The sequence below is a fragment of the Anolis sagrei genome, chromosome 1, assembly GCF_037176765.1.
Source record: "Anolis sagrei isolate rAnoSag1 chromosome 1, rAnoSag1.mat, whole genome shotgun sequence".
Taxonomy (NCBI): domain Eukaryota; kingdom Metazoa; phylum Chordata; class Lepidosauria; order Squamata; family Dactyloidae; genus Anolis; species Anolis sagrei.
The window spans coordinates 239,390,811-239,408,949 of NC_090021.1; the positions used below are offsets into that span (position 1 = coordinate 239,390,811).

General features: G+C 37.5%; 1 protein-coding gene across 1 annotated transcript in view; it reads right to left on the reverse strand.

The window, feature by feature from the left end:
- LRP5 (LDL receptor related protein 5) overlaps positions 1 to 18,139 on the reverse strand; it is a 139,583-nt gene that overhangs the window by 31,237 nt on the left and 90,207 nt on the right. Inside the window, exons 8-9 of the mRNA XM_060769762.2 lie at positions 3,331 to 3,547; positions 302 to 591 (exon numbers count right to left, since the gene is read on the reverse strand). Coding sequence (XP_060625745.2) covers positions 302 to 591; positions 3,331 to 3,547 — 507 coding nt within the window. The remainder of the gene's footprint in view (positions 1 to 301; positions 592 to 3,330; positions 3,548 to 18,139) is intronic.

Sequence of the window (18,139 nt, forward strand, 5' to 3'; positions counted from 1 at the left end):
TCATTATTATGCATCCCCGAAAGCAGGCATTTAAAGGATAAAATCTGTAGGACTACTAAACATATGCACACTTACTATTCAAACAGACATTGTCAGAAGAAACCATACAAACAAATAGTATTTATACTTATCTGCATTTATCCCTTTTGATTTCAGTATATTAATGAAGCAAATTTATTCTGTTACCAAATACAATTCATTTTAGGCAGCAAATCCATCACCAAACTAATGCCTAGAAAGGAGTACATCACAACTAAATGAGTATAGCAGCTCAGGAGAACAGTTAATGTGCAATGAGTACCTTTAGACTAATATCTGTCCAATAAATTCTGTTGTCAGATACGTCAAAATCTAGTGCAGAGGCTTCCTTGACGCCAGTAAGAGGAATAGCTACATCATTATTATTTGTTTCCAGAGAAATCCTATGAATGGCAGCTCTGCTAGTAAAAACAAGAAAGGCTTCTGGAATGATACAGGTCTTCATATCGCTAAGTAACTCCAGGCCGATAGGACAGGCACATCTGCACTCTTGTGGTGTGAAGAAACAGAGGTGGCTGCAACCTCCATTATTCTCAGCACATGGATTTGTTCCTGGAAAGCAAAGAGATCATGTGAAGGAGAGAGAAACATGGCTGGGGTGTAACTGCATCTGACATGGTTATAAACACCAGTGCCATGGGAACGGTTATATTTGAAAGATCCTATCCAAGTGTACAAGTCTGCCTTCTATAATCATTCTAATTAGGGAAAAACTGGCTCCACCCTCCCTGTTTATTTCATTCATGAAAAAGAGTTGAATGCCACATCGCTCAAAAGTTTACCTCAACCATGAAACACAAGTCACTACTTTCAGGTTCAGCTCTTTATGTGAATTACTGAATCTACACCTTACACGTTTGCCACATATATTGCTAAAATAATGTATGTAAATGCCTATGACAGAACTCGACAGAACAATGGCCACCAGACCGGCTTTCTTTTTTAGTAGATTTTATTGTATTAACCTAATGTTTTTAACTATTTATAATTATTGTTTTGATGTGTGTTTTGTTGTATTGCTTGTAGGCATTGAATATGTGCCGACTGGAAGCTGCCCTAAGGGCCCCCCATCCCGGGGTTGAGAAGGGTGGGGTACAAATACTCTAAATAAATAAATAAATAAATAAATATGATTGTGATTTGTGTAATCCAATAAAACTCTTACCTGAAACTTAACCAACAGCATAAAGAAGGGGCAAGATATGCACTACTTCATACATGATTATTTTCCCCTTCCACAAAGATGGTTCGTGACTGTATGTAGAAGGCACATGTGCTCTAAATCTACCACATTTTAAATCATAGTCTTCACTTAATTCTTACACTGCAGCATTTAGCATTTGTTGAACTTAATGCTCAGCCATCCCCCTTTCCTTATGTTCTTTGTCCTTTTGAACTCAGGAGTATTATTTATTTATTTATTTGCCGCATTTTTATCCCGTCCTTTTTAGCCCGAAGGTGACTCAGGGTGGCGTACAAATTGGCAAAATTACATGCCACAACGTATGTATAAGTCAGTGAGCAGGGAATTTTCATGTTAATTTTTTTAAGTTGCCCTGGAAGCCTTTTTGGCTGAATGGTGGGATATAATTGCTCTAAATAAATAAGAAAACAAAATAATTCCAGGTATATGTTCAGCAACAAAACTGCACTTGCAGGTTAGATCATCTAAAACTAATCCATCTGTTGAAGGGCAACTGATTCCAGGATCCAAAAAAAGATGAACCTGTCTTTAGAGAAAGACAGGTTATTAATATGAATCTACTTGACCTTTCTACACTTAGCAAATACAGTACAGTACATTGTGTCTAGCAACTGAGAAATAGAAGGCCAGGACCCCGAAGAAATTATAATATAGGCAGAATCAAATAGTAAGGTGGCAGGAACAGTGTAAAAAACTCTGAAGGGGACCTTGGAAAAAGGGGGATGGAATATCTCCTTGGAAGCTAACATAAGTTAATGAAATTGATTGAAAAGGTCTTTACAGAGGACAAAAATCTGACCATATAATGATAAACAATGTCTCTGTTGCCATTTCCAAGCTGTTAAAAGTGATGCTAAAAATCAAACTAAACATGCATGATTTTATAGAACATTGGCATGTATCACTAAATAAAAAAGAAAGAGAAAATTCTAAAACAATTATAGTCTCGATTTTGAGTTGCATAGTATGAATTTAAATTGTTCCATGGTGGTAAGATAGTGTAATTGATATACATTTTTCGTATTTAACAATAATATCTTATTCTTTGTACTCATTTTGCTTATCTATCGCTGCCCCCTCCCAATGTGCTTTGCTCCTCCCCATCTGCTTACTGCCCAGAGACAGACAGATTGAGTCACCATGGATAAAGGAAGAGTGACAGTGACCCATAAGGAAAAGGTTGGTGTAGCATGCAGGTTAAAAACAGGGTTAGTTTCTATAGAGGAGATGCAAAGTGAATAGAGAGGAAACTGTGCGAACTGCTTAAAACCTCACTTAGAGGGAAGGGTTGTGCTTTTACAGGTGCAGGAACTGGGAAACATATGCTCAGTCATGTCAAATCAGAGGGCAAGCTTTCATCTATGTTAAACATGGCTCTTTCAATAGACATGAAGGACATGAATGGTTGCTCTTTTCAGATATCATAATTAAATTGAAAGCCTCACTAGACACAAAATAGGTCAAAAGAACATAATGAGATCTGCAGCTAATAATGCTTTTCTTTTACATTAAGGGTTTTCAAGGTACTACAAGTGAAGAGAGTATGTACTGTAGCTTTTTCAATGCATCTCTAAAAATCACACTTGTTTCTCATTTGCAAAAACGCAACACAAATTACTAAAAATTACAAAAAAATTCTACAGCACAAAAAAGATAAAATAGGGATGCATCAACACTATTTTGACTGTCTGCAAGAAAACCAGGGGAGTAATATTCTATTAAAACTACCACTTTGTGTGATTATTTGGAAACATTGCACCAGATGGCTCTTTCCTCTCTGGTTATCTATAAATAGCTTACTTTTAGAATTTTTATAGAATTTTTGGAAAATGGGAATTGAGTTGTGTAGACAGATATTTAAAAAAAACTTTTGGAGAATGTATTTCACAGAATCCCCCAGCTAGCATGGTTGCTAGCCGGCTTGGCTTGGGAATTCCAGGAGCAATAGTCCAAAACAGTAACATTTCAAATATTCCACTTTGCAGCTCCTTAAACAATCCAGACATGGCTACTGTCATTATAGGAGACTGATGGAAAAAATATCATTCTGGAGCACAACATGGTAACTTCATATTGTTTTCACTTACCAACAGCTTTGGTGACACTTGCTGCTTTAAGGCCCATCAGATCTGGCAACTGATCAATAATGATGTCCCTACTTGCCCTTATCTTGTGAACTCTTTCAATGCTTCGTCTCTGCCAATCGGTCCAGTAGATATAATCTCCCAGCAATGTAAATCCAAATATATGGGGAAGCTTATCTTCGATGAGAGTTTTTCTCATGGTTCCATCCAGGTTTATTACCTGAAAAAAGTGATAAGAAAATACAAAATAGTTCAGTAACAATAAATAGTTTGGTCAATTTATATTTTAAAAATTACTTGTAGGATCTGACCAAATCTGGTTCAGTTTCTGGCTTCCAATTACCGCCAGCCAAATTTCATTTTGAAGCATAAAAACAGGACATGAAGAGATTTCTTCACAACATGTGATATTGAAAGAAATAGTGCCTTTGTTCATTAATGTACTATTTAACTAAGAATGGATGATACACATGCAATCCCTAAAATGTTTAAGAATTGTATAAACTTCTGTCCTGCTTATCTTTTGGCAGGGGAATGGCTAAGAAGGTTATCCAATACAATGAAAACATTAGTCCAATAGCTGATTAGTACTATTGCTTTGAGGCATTTCATCCAACTATTGTTTCATCTCCTCTTAGGCTTTTTGTGCTCACAATTTCTAGAAACTGCACATCTCTATGTTTATGACTAGTACATAAATGTCTCAGCAGCTGAGCTGTTTCCATAGAGCAAAGGCCAGTCTCTTCAATAACGTGAAGGCCACCATTTTAAAAAAATGCAGACTGTGTTTATTTCAAGCTCCAACTCCTTGTCTACTTTAGAATAAATTCACAACAATTTTTCTCCTTCAAATTTACTTTCCTGTTCTTCAGTCTGATACTTCTTTTGATGCTCTGGACCATGTCTATAATTATATCCGTAAAAGACTATCCAATGGTGGCTTTGCCTTGGAAAATAATTTATATATCTATTACCAATAAGGAGGTATTTGTAAGATAATTCCTAACTATACCATCAGCTGCTGTCAGCGCTACATAATATGCATGTGTTGGATTACTTGTAAAACTGCATGTTAAAACAGGATCAAGGATCAAGTAGCCAGCAGTAGAGCTTTCAGCAAATAAGATATATTGAATTTGTAAATGGCACCTGCAAACCCATGTGTCACAGCAGTGATATATGAGAAGAGTTGGATCTTATCAGCAATTCCTATGTATCAATATTGTATTTCATTCTCACATGGGGCACTTATTTAAGGTGCATCAAATTAAAGCAGTATGAAAAAAATGCTGCTAAAATGTTCTAACCCAAAGCATGGATAAGGAATGTATGGCTATGCAAATGTGGTTGAACTAGAAATCCTGTCATCCTTTGTTACTTACTATGCTGGCTAGGGCTGATGCCACCCATAGTCCAGCAACATTTGAAGGTTACACTACTGACACAAATTAATCACTGTCCCTAAAGTAGGAGTACACCTTGGGTTGATGAACTTAAGGTAAAGTCCATCTATCAAGTAATACTGTCATCCGACTGTCCTGGATGAGTAACAATTCCCTTTGTGTGAAAGAGTTTGACAGTCCCATCACTTAAATTGCCCTGTGGTACATTATGTGCTGTAGATACACAAACACTGTGGTCTGGCAAATGTCTCAAGCTCATCATCCAAGCAAACCATTGCATTTATTTTCATATGAGGAAAAATATAGTGTTTTTAAAAAGTCATCTGGAAATTTATTTTGCAAAGGATGTTTCATGTGTCACTGGAAAATACTGAAGGACTACTGCTGGTGAGATGTTCTTTCCCATGGTAGTTACGTTATGCTGTTGCATGAGGATTTTTTGGTTCTCCACGCTGTTCCAATTTCACTCGAATCTACATGAAGGCAAGTAACTTGTAGCCTTCAAGTTATTGTTGAACTAGCTCTGCCAGCACTTCCAATGATGGTGGGAGTTGCACCCACAACATCTGGAGGACCACAAGTTGCCCAATTGCTAAGAGAGATAATTGGAGCATGTCAGCCTGCACTTTCCATCCACCATTACTATTGACTGACTTGAACATCTAGAAGACCCTTTCTCAACCCGGGGATCACAAGGGGGTGTCAGAGGGGTTGCCAACATCCACAAAACGCTTCCAGTATTTTCTGTTGGTCATGGGAGTTCTATGTGCCAAGTCTGATTCAGTTCCATCACTGGTGGAGTTCAGAATGCTCTTTGATTGTAGGTTAATTATAAATCCCAGCAACTACAACTCCCAAATGACAAACTCAAACCCCTCCTCCAACCCCACTAGTATTCAAATTTGGGTATATTGGGTATTTGTGCCAAATGTGGTCCAGTGAATGAAAATATATCCTGCATATCAGATATTTACATTACAATTCATAACAGTAGCAAAATTACAGTTATGAAGTAGCAATGAAAATAATTTTATGGTTGGAGTACACAACAACATGAGAAACTGTAGTAAGGGGTCACGGCATGAGGAAAGTTGAGAACCTCTGATCTAGAAGATCAGTACAAACAATATAAAAGGGATGTGGTTGAGTGGTTCATCTGGACTCAGAGGGGAGGGTCAAGCTATTCTACATAGTTCTACAATTACTCTAAAAACTAGTCTCAATCTGGAAGCGCTAGCAGAACTAAGCACATGGCTCTGTTTCACAACCTTTCTACAATTAAGTATGGCTAATGTGTCATTTAATACGACTCCAGCAAAGAGATTACCTATGCAGTGGTAAAATCTTGTTTGGACTATTAGGTTTTACTGACCATTTTCAAATATATTTAGCCTCTCTAAAACAATCTACTGATTACATCTACCCCACCTTTCCAGGAAACTCAAAATCAAGTGCTCCAGTTGACCTACCAAGTCAATCATCAACAATAATACAAACATATACGGTGAACACATTTTTAAAAAGCATCACAAGGCTAGCCTTGCTATCTAGTTTAGAATTCTGTATTACAAGTGGGCCAACCAGATGCCTTCTGGAATCAAAACATCTGGAAGACACAAGGCTACTTACCCTTTATCCAGTGCCACCTTTATTTTATTTTCAGCACCAGATGAACCCACCCCTCCACTTGATGAAGACTTAATCTGTTTTAAGTTTCTACTCAGCCTGTCCTCAGACCCCTTTCCACCCATGGACTCGGCTTCCAACTGTACTGGTTAGATATGCTTGCCAATGATAAGGACTAAATCCATCAACCAATGAAACACTGTAAAACCAGAACAGCTAACTGGATAAGCTTGTGGTGAGATTATTAACAGACTATTTTTGTTGTTCTTTCATTCTATTAACTTATAAATTCTTTGAACAACACAGTAAGTGTATACTCATGAAGTTCAACAGCACAGCGTTCACAACTGGATGGCAATCTGAATGGTTATACAATTTTAATGCCTCATCTTTGCAACACCATCACAGCATACTCTAAGGCAGGCATCCGCAAACTACAGCCCTCCAACTGTTTGGGCCTCCAACTCCCAGAAGCCCTAACAATCTTGTTCAATTGTCAAGACTTCTGGGAGTTGAAGACCCAAACAGCTGGAGGGCCACAGTTTGAGGATGCCCGATCTAAGAACTATCAGCACAAATGCAGTTTTATTTATACATAGACTCCTCATACATTACAGGCCTTCTATAAAATGTGATACATGTGATCTCTGCAGTTCAGCCAACTTCTCCTGCCAATGCCATGGTCCTTCAGCCAAAATTAAATTGTCTCTGAATGTTCATTTGAAGTTCACATGCAAAGTATGGCCCCTGCTGTTCTATCAGTCCTTTTATGTATGAATTTTCAGGGGAAAGAAAAAAAGAAGCAGAGCAGCATTTTCACTGCCAGTATTTACGCTCCCCTCTTGTGCCCTGTAAATTCCTGCACAATCTGGTCTTCAGCACATATGGATCACATTGTGAACAGACATTTCACATCACTGTGATGGCAATGAGAGCCACAACATTATTACAGAACAAGAAACTTCAAATCCTCTTTTGGAATAATTATGCTAATAAGATACAAGCACAAACATAATTAACATCTACTATGCATATTTATTTTTATGTGAAAGAATTAGTTGAAGAGAAATCTTAGCAGAACCTTCACTAAAACTATGATAAGGGAGACACACTTGGTCTGTTGCAACTTATAACAAATCCTGAAATTAAGCAACAATTGTTCTAGGAGTAGCTTCCCAACTATTCTAAATAGATTTCAATTCTAGAGACCTCTTCTAATCATGCTTCAATGTATAGAAAAAGGTTTTTTTTCCTGTTGGATTATTATAATACAGTATGTTTAGGAATGTGATGCTTGACATTTCTCTGTGTCACTCAAGGCTCTGGTTTGCAAACATGAGGCAGTTTTAGAACTGGCTACACAGCAGTTGTGCATTACCCCTTTTTTTTGGCTAGAGATTTTTTAAATTAAAAAACCCCATGACAGATCATAGACAAAAAAAGTTTCATCTAAAGATGGATATCCCAGCAAATATCAAAATGTGATAAACAGCAAAGAACCTTCTTGGGAACATGTAATGAATTCAATATGCAGAGCTTATCTGTATGTTTTATTTACACATAAATGTGATTTTGATTTTAGTTTCTTTGCCTTACTCTGCGTGTGGAGTCCGCTCATCAGATTATATTGAAGAGTCAAAAGTGGAAAGATTCCCCAAGAAAGAGGATAGGGAGGATGTCTGTCCCAATTCTTGTAGTTTCTATATCTAAAAAGATGTTCCTTCACATATGTCAATACTGTAGATTGCACTCTTCTGAATCTATGTGATGTACTGGTAAATATCTGGGGAAGATGCCGAATTTTTACATATAACAACCATGGGCCACAGTTCTGTTAAACCAGCGGTTCTCAACCTGTGGGTCCCCAAGTGTTCTGACCTACAACTCCCAGAAATCCCAGCCAGTTTACCAGTTGTTATGATTTCTAGGAATTGAAGACCCACAGGTTGAGAACCACGATTTTAAACCTATGTAGAATCAGTAGAGACAGAGATTTGAAAATAGGTAATACTTTTTTGGATGCCTTTTTGCTTTGTAATTACCGACATATTTAGCACATGTGGGGCTCCCAGTGGCGCAGCGGGTTAAACCACTGAGCTGCTGAACTTGCTGACCAAAAGGTCATTGGTTTGAATTCAGGGAAGCTCCTGCTGTTAGCCCCAGCTCCTGCCAACCCAGAAGTTCGAAAACATGCAAATGTGAGTAGATTGATAGATACCGCTCCAATGGGAAGACAATGGCGCTCCATGCAGTCGTGCCAGCCACATGACCTTGGAGGAATCTATGAACAACATCGGCTCCTTGGCTTAGAAATGGAGATGAACACCAACCCCCAGAGTCTGACACGACTGGACTTAATGTCAGGGGAAGACCTTTACCTTACCTTTAGCATATGGCAATGTGAAAATGTGTCCTGAATTATTAATGCAATATCAAGAACCTGTAAATTCTAGTTATTGAAGATTTTATTTAAGACAGATTTACAGGTTTACTTGCCTTATCCATCTCCCCTTGTTATTGAAGTCATGATTGAGCAATCTGTGGTCCTTCAGGTGTTATTGGATGATGAGGAACGACAGGGCATGAAGTCCAACGACACATGAGGGACCACAAGTTACCATATGGGGCAGAAAGTATAACCCATGGGCCAAATGCATCCTCACAACACCAGAATCCCCTTTCCTGAATGTGAAGAGTCAGCAAATATTTGATTTTCACTCCCAAAATGTCCAATAGCTAGGGTGGCCATATTCGACTCCCTCAAATCCAGGTATTATACACATTGTTTCATTTCTCCATACAACGCTTCAGATATTGTACCATGTTTCACAACTGCAAGTGGTCCGAGCAAATCCATATAGAGTAATGTTTAAAATGAAAATATTGAAACAGGAAGAGCCAAAATTCAAATCTCTGCTTGGTCACAGAATTAATCATGTGATGATGGGCCACTATCTCTCAATAAACATGCATTACAGGATTGCTGTGCAGATTGATCATATGAAGTACACACAAAAGAGTAACAATAATAGTAATCTTTTGTCATGCACTAACACTTCCAGTAGTATTCTCATCTCTCTCTCTCTCTCTCTCTCTCTCGTTCTCTCTCTCTCTCTCTCTTTCATTATCATTTTTTCACTGATGACAAAAAACAAGCTCCATGAAAATACAACACGAATCGCCTAAGAATGACTGTCACCTGATTCCAAGGGAAAAGGTGGTGGAAAGTAGGAACAAATAGCAGAAACTGAATGGGAAATGAGGTAATTTGATATCTTTCAGATCTATAGATCTATTTCATTGTGTTTAGGAAGCTGTTTTAACATATTTAACTTTTCTTCATAATGTATTGTACATAAGCAGGTCATCCAGACTAGTATACCTATGTTCCCATGCAATTATTGTTTGATAATGCCAGTTGACATAATAATGCTTATACTTGTCTTAATTTATGTTCCCTCTTGCTTTACTGATTGCATCCTCACATGAAACTGAGGGAAATGTGCAAAAGTCTGCAAAAGTTTATGCCAAATAAACCTTTGTTAGTCTTTAGTTGCACTGTTGGGAAGATAAGGGTAAATAAATATTAGGATTAGTTGGCTTATGGACCCTCTTCCCTGATTTTGGAATATCTGTATTTGCATATATGTGAATTGCGAGATGTCTTAGAGACCCAAGGCTAAGCACAAAAATAATTTATGCTTCACACACTCCTTATACACATAGCCTGAAGGTTATGTGTTAACTGTAGATTTTTCAATATAATTAATGGGTTTGGTTAAATTGAAGAAGTGTGTGAATAGTAATTATAGTTGGATAAGGTATTTTACATAGTAAGATATAACCATTATCAGGAAAGTCAGGGGTGAAATGTACGTTTCTTTATTTCTGATCTTTGTTGTGGTGTCTTTCTTTCTATTAGTCTTTCTTTTTTCTTTCTTTATATATTGCTACTGTTTCTTACTGTATTTTACTGTATTGAAAATTATCTAATAATAATATATTTTTTAAAAAATCAACATTTCTGAAATTTTTCTGAGAATGTATCCTTTTTGGAGGCTACTTCCTGACAGTTCTCATACCAAAATAGTAGTAGTGCTGGCAGAACTGCCAACCAAAAGGTCGCAAGTTCGAATCTGGGGAGCAGGGTGAGTCAGCTCCAGCTTCCCATGTGGAGACATGAGAGAAGCCTCCCACAGGATGGTAAAACATCTGGGCGTCCCCTGGGCAACATCCTTGCAGATGGCCAATTCCTCTCATACCAGAAGCGACTTGCAGTTTCTCAAGTCACTCCTGGCACGAAAAAAAAGTAGTAGTAGTAAAGGATATGACTAAGATTTTTTTTTAAATGAACAGCTCATTTTCTTTTTTTAACTATGGGTAACCCCCATGATTTTTAAAGCTACAGTAAAGAAACACATTAATAAATTCTTTCCAATGTATTTTACAAGTGTTAAAGAGAAAATTCACAAAGAAAAATTCATGTTAGAGAACAGTCTTCGAAATAAACTTCAAAGGTTTACTCTTAAGCAACTTCACCACTGATATTCCTATTCACATCAGAACAAGAGTGAATTCAGGACTGTGGGGAAAACGATACAAAAAGTCCTTGCTTATTTTCATTTCTAAAAATCATGAAGCGTCGTGCTTAAGAACACTGTGAGAACATTCCTTCTGATGTGTCTGCATTTTACAAATAGGGCACAATAACCCCTATTGTTGAACAGCACTTTTAAAAAGACATGCTTCACCTGGTACGTGTACAATTCCTTTCATGTGTTCAAAGACACTCAAATGTTTACTTGGTTTAAAACCATGGCACAAAGAATCCGGTTTATTTTAGCAGAATTGGATTTCGGACTTTTAAAGTTTCCACTGCTGCAATAATTCATTGTACCGTAGATGTATTCTGCTTCTGGAATAACCTTGCAGGTGTGCAGCTTTTATTGATTTCTTCTACATATTCTTCAAGGAATGAATCCAGAGTGTAGCTTTGTACTGAAGTATGAAAATCTGCCAAACACGTGTGGCTTTTACTCTCAAAGTTTACCTGAAGACAAGCCGCTGCCAAATCAACAGGCAGCAGAGATGAGTTCCAATGGTTTCATAGATATAGGTCAAATGTATCGCAACCACACTTTTCTATCTTCCATCATTGTAGTTGAAGACTACAATTGAAGACTATAGTTTTCTGAAAGCAAAAACCTTTCCTTAAGTATCAAAATGGCACTTTAATAACAAGTAGCTCTTTTTTTTACATCTTTACCACCGCAAGACCATAGGAAAATAAAACAAATGCTACTGTAATACACACAGTACAAAATTCCCACTAACAAAACCAAAGCAAGACACACTGAGATTTAATGGCATATAACTGACTGAAATTTAATGACATAGTAAATTATTAGTAGGAGGATGAATTACGCATCCCACTCTCTCCCCCTCCCACCCTCCCCTCAGGCAACACACACTTCCATCAATACCTAAAAAGATTCTGTAAACTATGTTTCATTGACGAATTAAAGATCAATGCATGTTGCTCTCCCCTCTTTTAATTAATATGTTTTAGGGAATTTCATTGCCTATAGCTACAAAAGTACAATTATGTTTGCCAAATATTTGGGAAATATATTAAGCAATGGCCTTCTTTAAACTCAAGACCTATAGCTCATAAACATGGAAATACCAATATTTGTTTAAATCCATCTAATAAGTATCATTAGATCAGACCAATGTGGTTTTTGGTTTCCAATGAAAAGAAGAGTTTATCTTTTTTATTGACTTGGATTCATTTGGATCTGGTTGGTTTGTTATTTGTACTTATATTTATGAATTTACTATGGCATCGAATGTTTGACATTTTTTGTTGAAATCTGCCCTGAGTCCCATTGGGGAGATAGCGAAGAATACAAATAAAGTTTATTTATGTGTTTATTATTTATTTGATGATCGATTCAAGGTAATAAGCATTTTGTGGCCACGTAAGATGGTGAGTCACCCTTTTCCCCCTTCCCAACCCCAATCGCTCTGGAAATCCATCCCAAACATCCTCTTTTTTGTGGTGGAGGGAACTACAGCTGAAAGACCTTGTTCTGCAAGCAAAAAATTAAAATATAACAGGTTGGCTATTAAGGGGGCAAAAAAACCAGTATGTGTAATTTAAATAGTGAATCCTGAATACACCATTAACCTTCCCACTAAAATCTAGCTTTCTAAATGAGGCTGTCATCTAGCATTTCCCTTTATACATTCCATAGCTGGTCAGGGGTATTTATCAGTCTTGTTTATTTGCAACTACAGTGAGTCATGGGAATTGGTTGCAGGACTTCCCATGGATACTAACATTTGTGGATGTTCATGTCCTATTATATACCGTACAATGGCATAGTAAGGATTGCATTGAGTAGACACATGAAGGGTTATTAAATGTGCATAGCATAAGGGAGCCAAAGAATAGATATTCAAATGGCTTTTGCAGATCCAGTGAAACCTCGACTTACAAGCAACTCAACTTACGATTTTTTCAGCTTCGAGTTACAAGTTAGCTCCAAGTTATGAACTAGCTCCCAAGAGGGAAGCTGCGGGAGGCCCATGGTAGCAGCAGTGCCACCACCTTATCCTTCGCCTGCAAAGCAACATGGCAGCCAACCCAGGGCTTCTCAAGGGGTGGGGGGCAGGGCTTCCTCTCCCCTCAACTTTCCCGATGCGAGGAGGTCTTTGTGTGGGCCTTAAAAGAATGTGCGCACATCACCCTCCTTTTTTCATCAGCCTTTGCAACCATATATGGCATATTGACTTCATGATAGCATTTAAATTGTGATGACCAAGTTTCAAAACAGAAATCATAGTCAAAGGCTATCAAAGTGGCAAGATTTAGATCCAGAGAAAGAAACTGGCACTGAAGGGAAATAATGGCATATTTAGGTTAACGTGGGGTAAGAAAATTTGCATATCTATTCTTGTGCAGTCAGTCTTTCCTTGTAAATATCCACCTCTTGCTTTAATCTAGTGATAATTACTAAAGAGGAACTGGTAATCCAAACAATTCTAATTGTAGAAGTCACCAGAAACAATCCTGTTAGTAATTTTGCAAGAGGTTTGTCATTTCAGAAATATTTAAAGCAGTTGGTGTGTAACACTGCGGACAAACAGACTATTAACATTTAAAAACTCTACCTTGCTATAACTTGGTAAACAAAACTAGAAGTAACAATTCTGATCAAAATGTATAATAATTGTTGAATGACGTTACAATGCTTATTAATGTCATTCATACAGATGGTTTTATTGTTATATGTTTGTTGCTTGTACTGTTTTAAAATGTTGTGAGTTGCTTTGGATCCCATTCAAGGAGAAATATGGGATATAAATAATAATAATAATTATTATTATTATTTTTATTATGCAAAATCATGTTGCCAGTATTCTATCTTAGCACATACAGCCAGGACGTAAAATCTTTAATAGATTATTGTAAATTTAATACATTTATATAGTAGAATGTGCTGGATAAATAAACATATTAATAACAGTAATGTATGTTTAAAGAATTCAGACATTTTAGATCTTGAAAGTTTTCTAATTATTCCTATGCTCTCAAACAATAATTTATGGTATGTTAAGGTATTTTAAATGAAGACAATTATTTTCATACATAGAAGATTCACAAAAACAAAATTTGCAAATATAACTGCAGTAAAGGGGAAATTAAATCAGGATATAGGTATGGATAGGATTATATATTTGAATAAAACATCTATTAGATATATAGGTTAATCTTTCTATATAAGATATATACATTTATGGAGATATCTGATTATAGCAACGCTATCAACAAAATGAAGCTATGAGCAACTGGGGAGAACTTTTTCATCTATCAACAGCAGACAGAAAGCATTTACAAAACCCTTGTAAAACTGGAGTAAATCTTAGCCAAAGTCACCAGAGACAAAGCAAGATGAAAACTGACAAAGAATTCAATGTCTTCAATGGTGCACAACAGGGTCCCAAGGGAAAGTTAGAAAGGGGAAAGGCAGCAGGAGAACCTAGAGGAATTGCCAATGCAAAGGGCAGAGGGGGGCGCCTTACGCCGAAGGAAGTCTTACAAAAGGTGACAAGAAAAACATATGGGGCATCACACCAAACTCAGCATGTAAACATAACGCTGTCTACAATCATAAAAACTGAGAGACAGCCAAGATTACAGTGAAAAAATAATTCAAAAACAAGCATAGCACTTCATATTGTCTGCCTATGCCAATTTTCCAGAAACAGGGAGGAAGAATTTGAAGTTAAAAATAACTCAAATCCAACAGGGAACCTCTCATAGTTTAATTTGGGAGCCATCATTTTATTTTTTTTCCATTGTCTTCTCCAGCAGCTGAAGTACTATTGTTTTTCTATTCTAAATCAACTCCTTCTAGAAAATTATGGCAGACCTTGAGCATTGTTTATTTACTTTTTAAAAATATACCCTTAAGAGTGTAGAAAGAATAAACTAGTTTTCAATGGAATTCACTTGTCAGTTTTCATAGTAACAAAACCAAGGAATGCTGAAATACTAGAAGGCAAATTCAAAAAAAATATCATACAGCAAGACCAGTAAAAGATAAGAATAAATTAAACCAACAATTTTAACCATAAAGTACTACAGTTTTCAATGTGAATATTGCAGAAAACTTCAAAGTTACGTAGGAATTTGCACTCTCACGATTCCTAAACAATTGTGCTGTGAGACAGTTTTAAAAATTGCCTGCCCAGGCAGATAATTTATTAACCACCCTCACCCATGTATTCCTATCAAAGCGAATGGAAGTGTACCAGTCAAAAGCAACCCCTCATTCCATCCCTTCATCATCTCCTGGTTTCTTTTTAGAAACCTAAAAGGGGAGGAGAAAGGAGTCTGACACTGCATTTGCATAAGTGCACAACACCAGGGATTTCTCAGCATTCATAACGGCCAAATCAACCAAACAAATTGCCCGAAGACTTGCAACAGTAAGCTATTGGGGTTCTTATGTCGGCAACTTCAGAAGTTCAATGGGAGAATACAATCTTTTATAAAATAAAATAAGAAAACTCTCCCAATCACAATTCTTGTTCTGTCTTTCAAAACCTGAAGAAGAAAAAAACCTGTGCAGGGCTAATTTAGCCTCCTGACTAAAGAATGAATGCAAGATAAAAAGGAGCCGACCGCTGGAAGAGCGCCAATAGCGAGCTTTGGGGAACAAAGTGCAAAGAGAACCGTGTTTGTTCTGCATTCAGAATTGTGCAGGGGACTCCGCAGATGAGATGGCATATCTGGCTACAGGTCCAAGCACACACATTTATTACGCACAATGCGGCTGTTAAAAATAAATTGGAGATTAATGCCTTCTAACCAAAAGTGCAAGAAGAAGAATTCCTGACCAATTCAATTCCCACAAGGAAGGAACAAAGTTTTCTTTCAAAAGTCACCCTTTGCTGGGAAGGGTGCTTCAATGCCGGGAGCCCCAGTGGAGGAGGAATAAGACAGCTCCTGGCTTTCTATTTATAATCATTCAGGCAGTGAATAGTTTCATTCCAAATGCCACAAGGCATACATGCAACCTTTCATTCCAAGGGCCTGGTTTGTGCTTCATTTCATAAAGTCCAGGGCTAAGAAGACAAAAAGAAATTTTTAACAAGTGTGCAACAGAAACTGGGGGAGTGGGGCACTGGTTTAGCTTCTTTATCAAACTAGACTTTCAGACATTGACATGAAGGGTGGGATGGGGGCTCTAAAAAAAGCCCTTTCCTTTAGAGTGTTGCTTTTTAAAAGAAATGCAAGCCCAAAACTGCGTAAGTTTTTGTGTGCATTTTCCCCCTTGCTCATTAACAGTGAATACTAGTGTCCTGCTATTCAGGCAAATCTTGGGGTGGGGTGGGGGGTAGAAGACAAGGAAATGGAATGGAGGGGTGCAAGCATTTCAATTAGTTGGCTTTGAAGGGCCCTTCTGAATGAGAAAGACAGAACACACTTGTCAAATGCAAGTTCAAGTGAAAGCCACTTCTGCCAATGAAGTGTGCAGATGGCTGTGGGGGTTCTGCTAAACCTTAGCTGGGCCCCCATTATGTCTTTATTGCTCACAAAAAAGGCAAGGGTCACCTACAGTTTAGAGCAAGTTAGCTTCCTTTCCCACAGGATGACTCTAGTCAATCAAAGTGGCGAGGAAAGCCTTCCCTTTTGAGTGACTGCTGTCTCGTCAGGGCACTGAACACTTGCACAAAAAAAAATACGAGGGGGAGGGCATAAAAATATTCCCACAATTTCAGACAACGGTTGCATAGAAGTGGCTTAAGTATTCCTATAAAGCAAACTATACTTTTTCTTCAACAGATTTCCCAACTGGACAATATAGCATGGAGCTGAAATGACAGATGCCCTCCATAATTCAGGCTGCAGAGTAATTCAAGCTCAACTATGAATTTGCCAAAATGAAATGGAAAAATCACAGAAGGACAGACAAATATGCCTGTATTGAGTTAATAGATGAGAAAGAAGAAAGAATCTCCCTGTACTGAAAAATTAAAAGAAGATGGTTATAAAACATGAACAAAACTACTGCATGCATACACATTGCAGATTGGATTTCTTTGCAACTTATACCAATGTAGAAATGAATTGTAAATTCTTATATGAGCAAATACAACACAATATAATTACTTTTGGACATCACTTGAATTAATTTACACAATATCCAGAAGTGCAGTATCTGATGTGCACATATGCACATGTGGATTGGAAGGAGGTAGGTGGAGATTTTCAACTATGGAAGGCATGAATGGACCTACAAATAGGCCAACCTTTCCTGTGCTATTCAGCGGTGTGCAACAAGAACATTTCTTACAAAAGAAAATATGGATGGGGATAAAAAAAATGCTCAATGATCTGAATATTCTCAGGAATATGGTAACTATGGTGAAGAAAATGATATTTTCTGCTTTTTGATTGCAAACCAAACTCAAACTACAAAGCAATATAGCACCATATTCTCTATGGCATTTTATTTAACTGCCTACATAAAAGAGATTTATCAGTATTACTTCATCTCAGAGCAGAGAATGCAATACCCAGATTGTATGAAAAACTCAATGAAAGATGTCTGAAAATGTACTTAGTCCAGAAGTAGACAGACTTCAGCCTTGCTAACTTAAAACAAGAAAACAAACAAAAATCCTTAGGGTCTACCAACCAAAACTGAGCAATAAACAGGAGGAAGATTTAATTACTGCCAATCTGGTTGAGCCCAGTGTATGCCGATTGTTTCCAGAGCTGTTTTTACCTTTCACACACCACAGTTCCACCTGCCAAGACTAAAGTCCTAAACCTACAAGCAACGTAGACTGAGTCACCTCATGGGACTTCTGTTACGTGTTATTTGATAAGTTCTGAATTCACAGTAGTTCTCACTGTTCTTTTTCCTCTTGGCAGCCACCTAAAATTTCCAGAAGCTTCTTTGGAGGGTCAGGGGACCCTTTCCTGAACAATATCAGATAGATTGGATTGGAGTTGTAAGGAAAATAATGGAATCAGCAACCTTCCTTTGTTTTTGTTTTTGTTCATGTGGCTTAGAGTCCAAGTGAGTCTCCTTGACGGGTGGCCAGGGCTGCTGGGTGAAGTCACCAAAGACTGAAGTGCTGCTGATGGTGGCTTCTGTCCCATCACCATTACTAGAATGTAATTGCCTGGGGATAGTATACATGATCAACAGTTTCAATCATGAGTTCATCTGTGTCATCCCCTTTCTCTGAAAAATTATGAG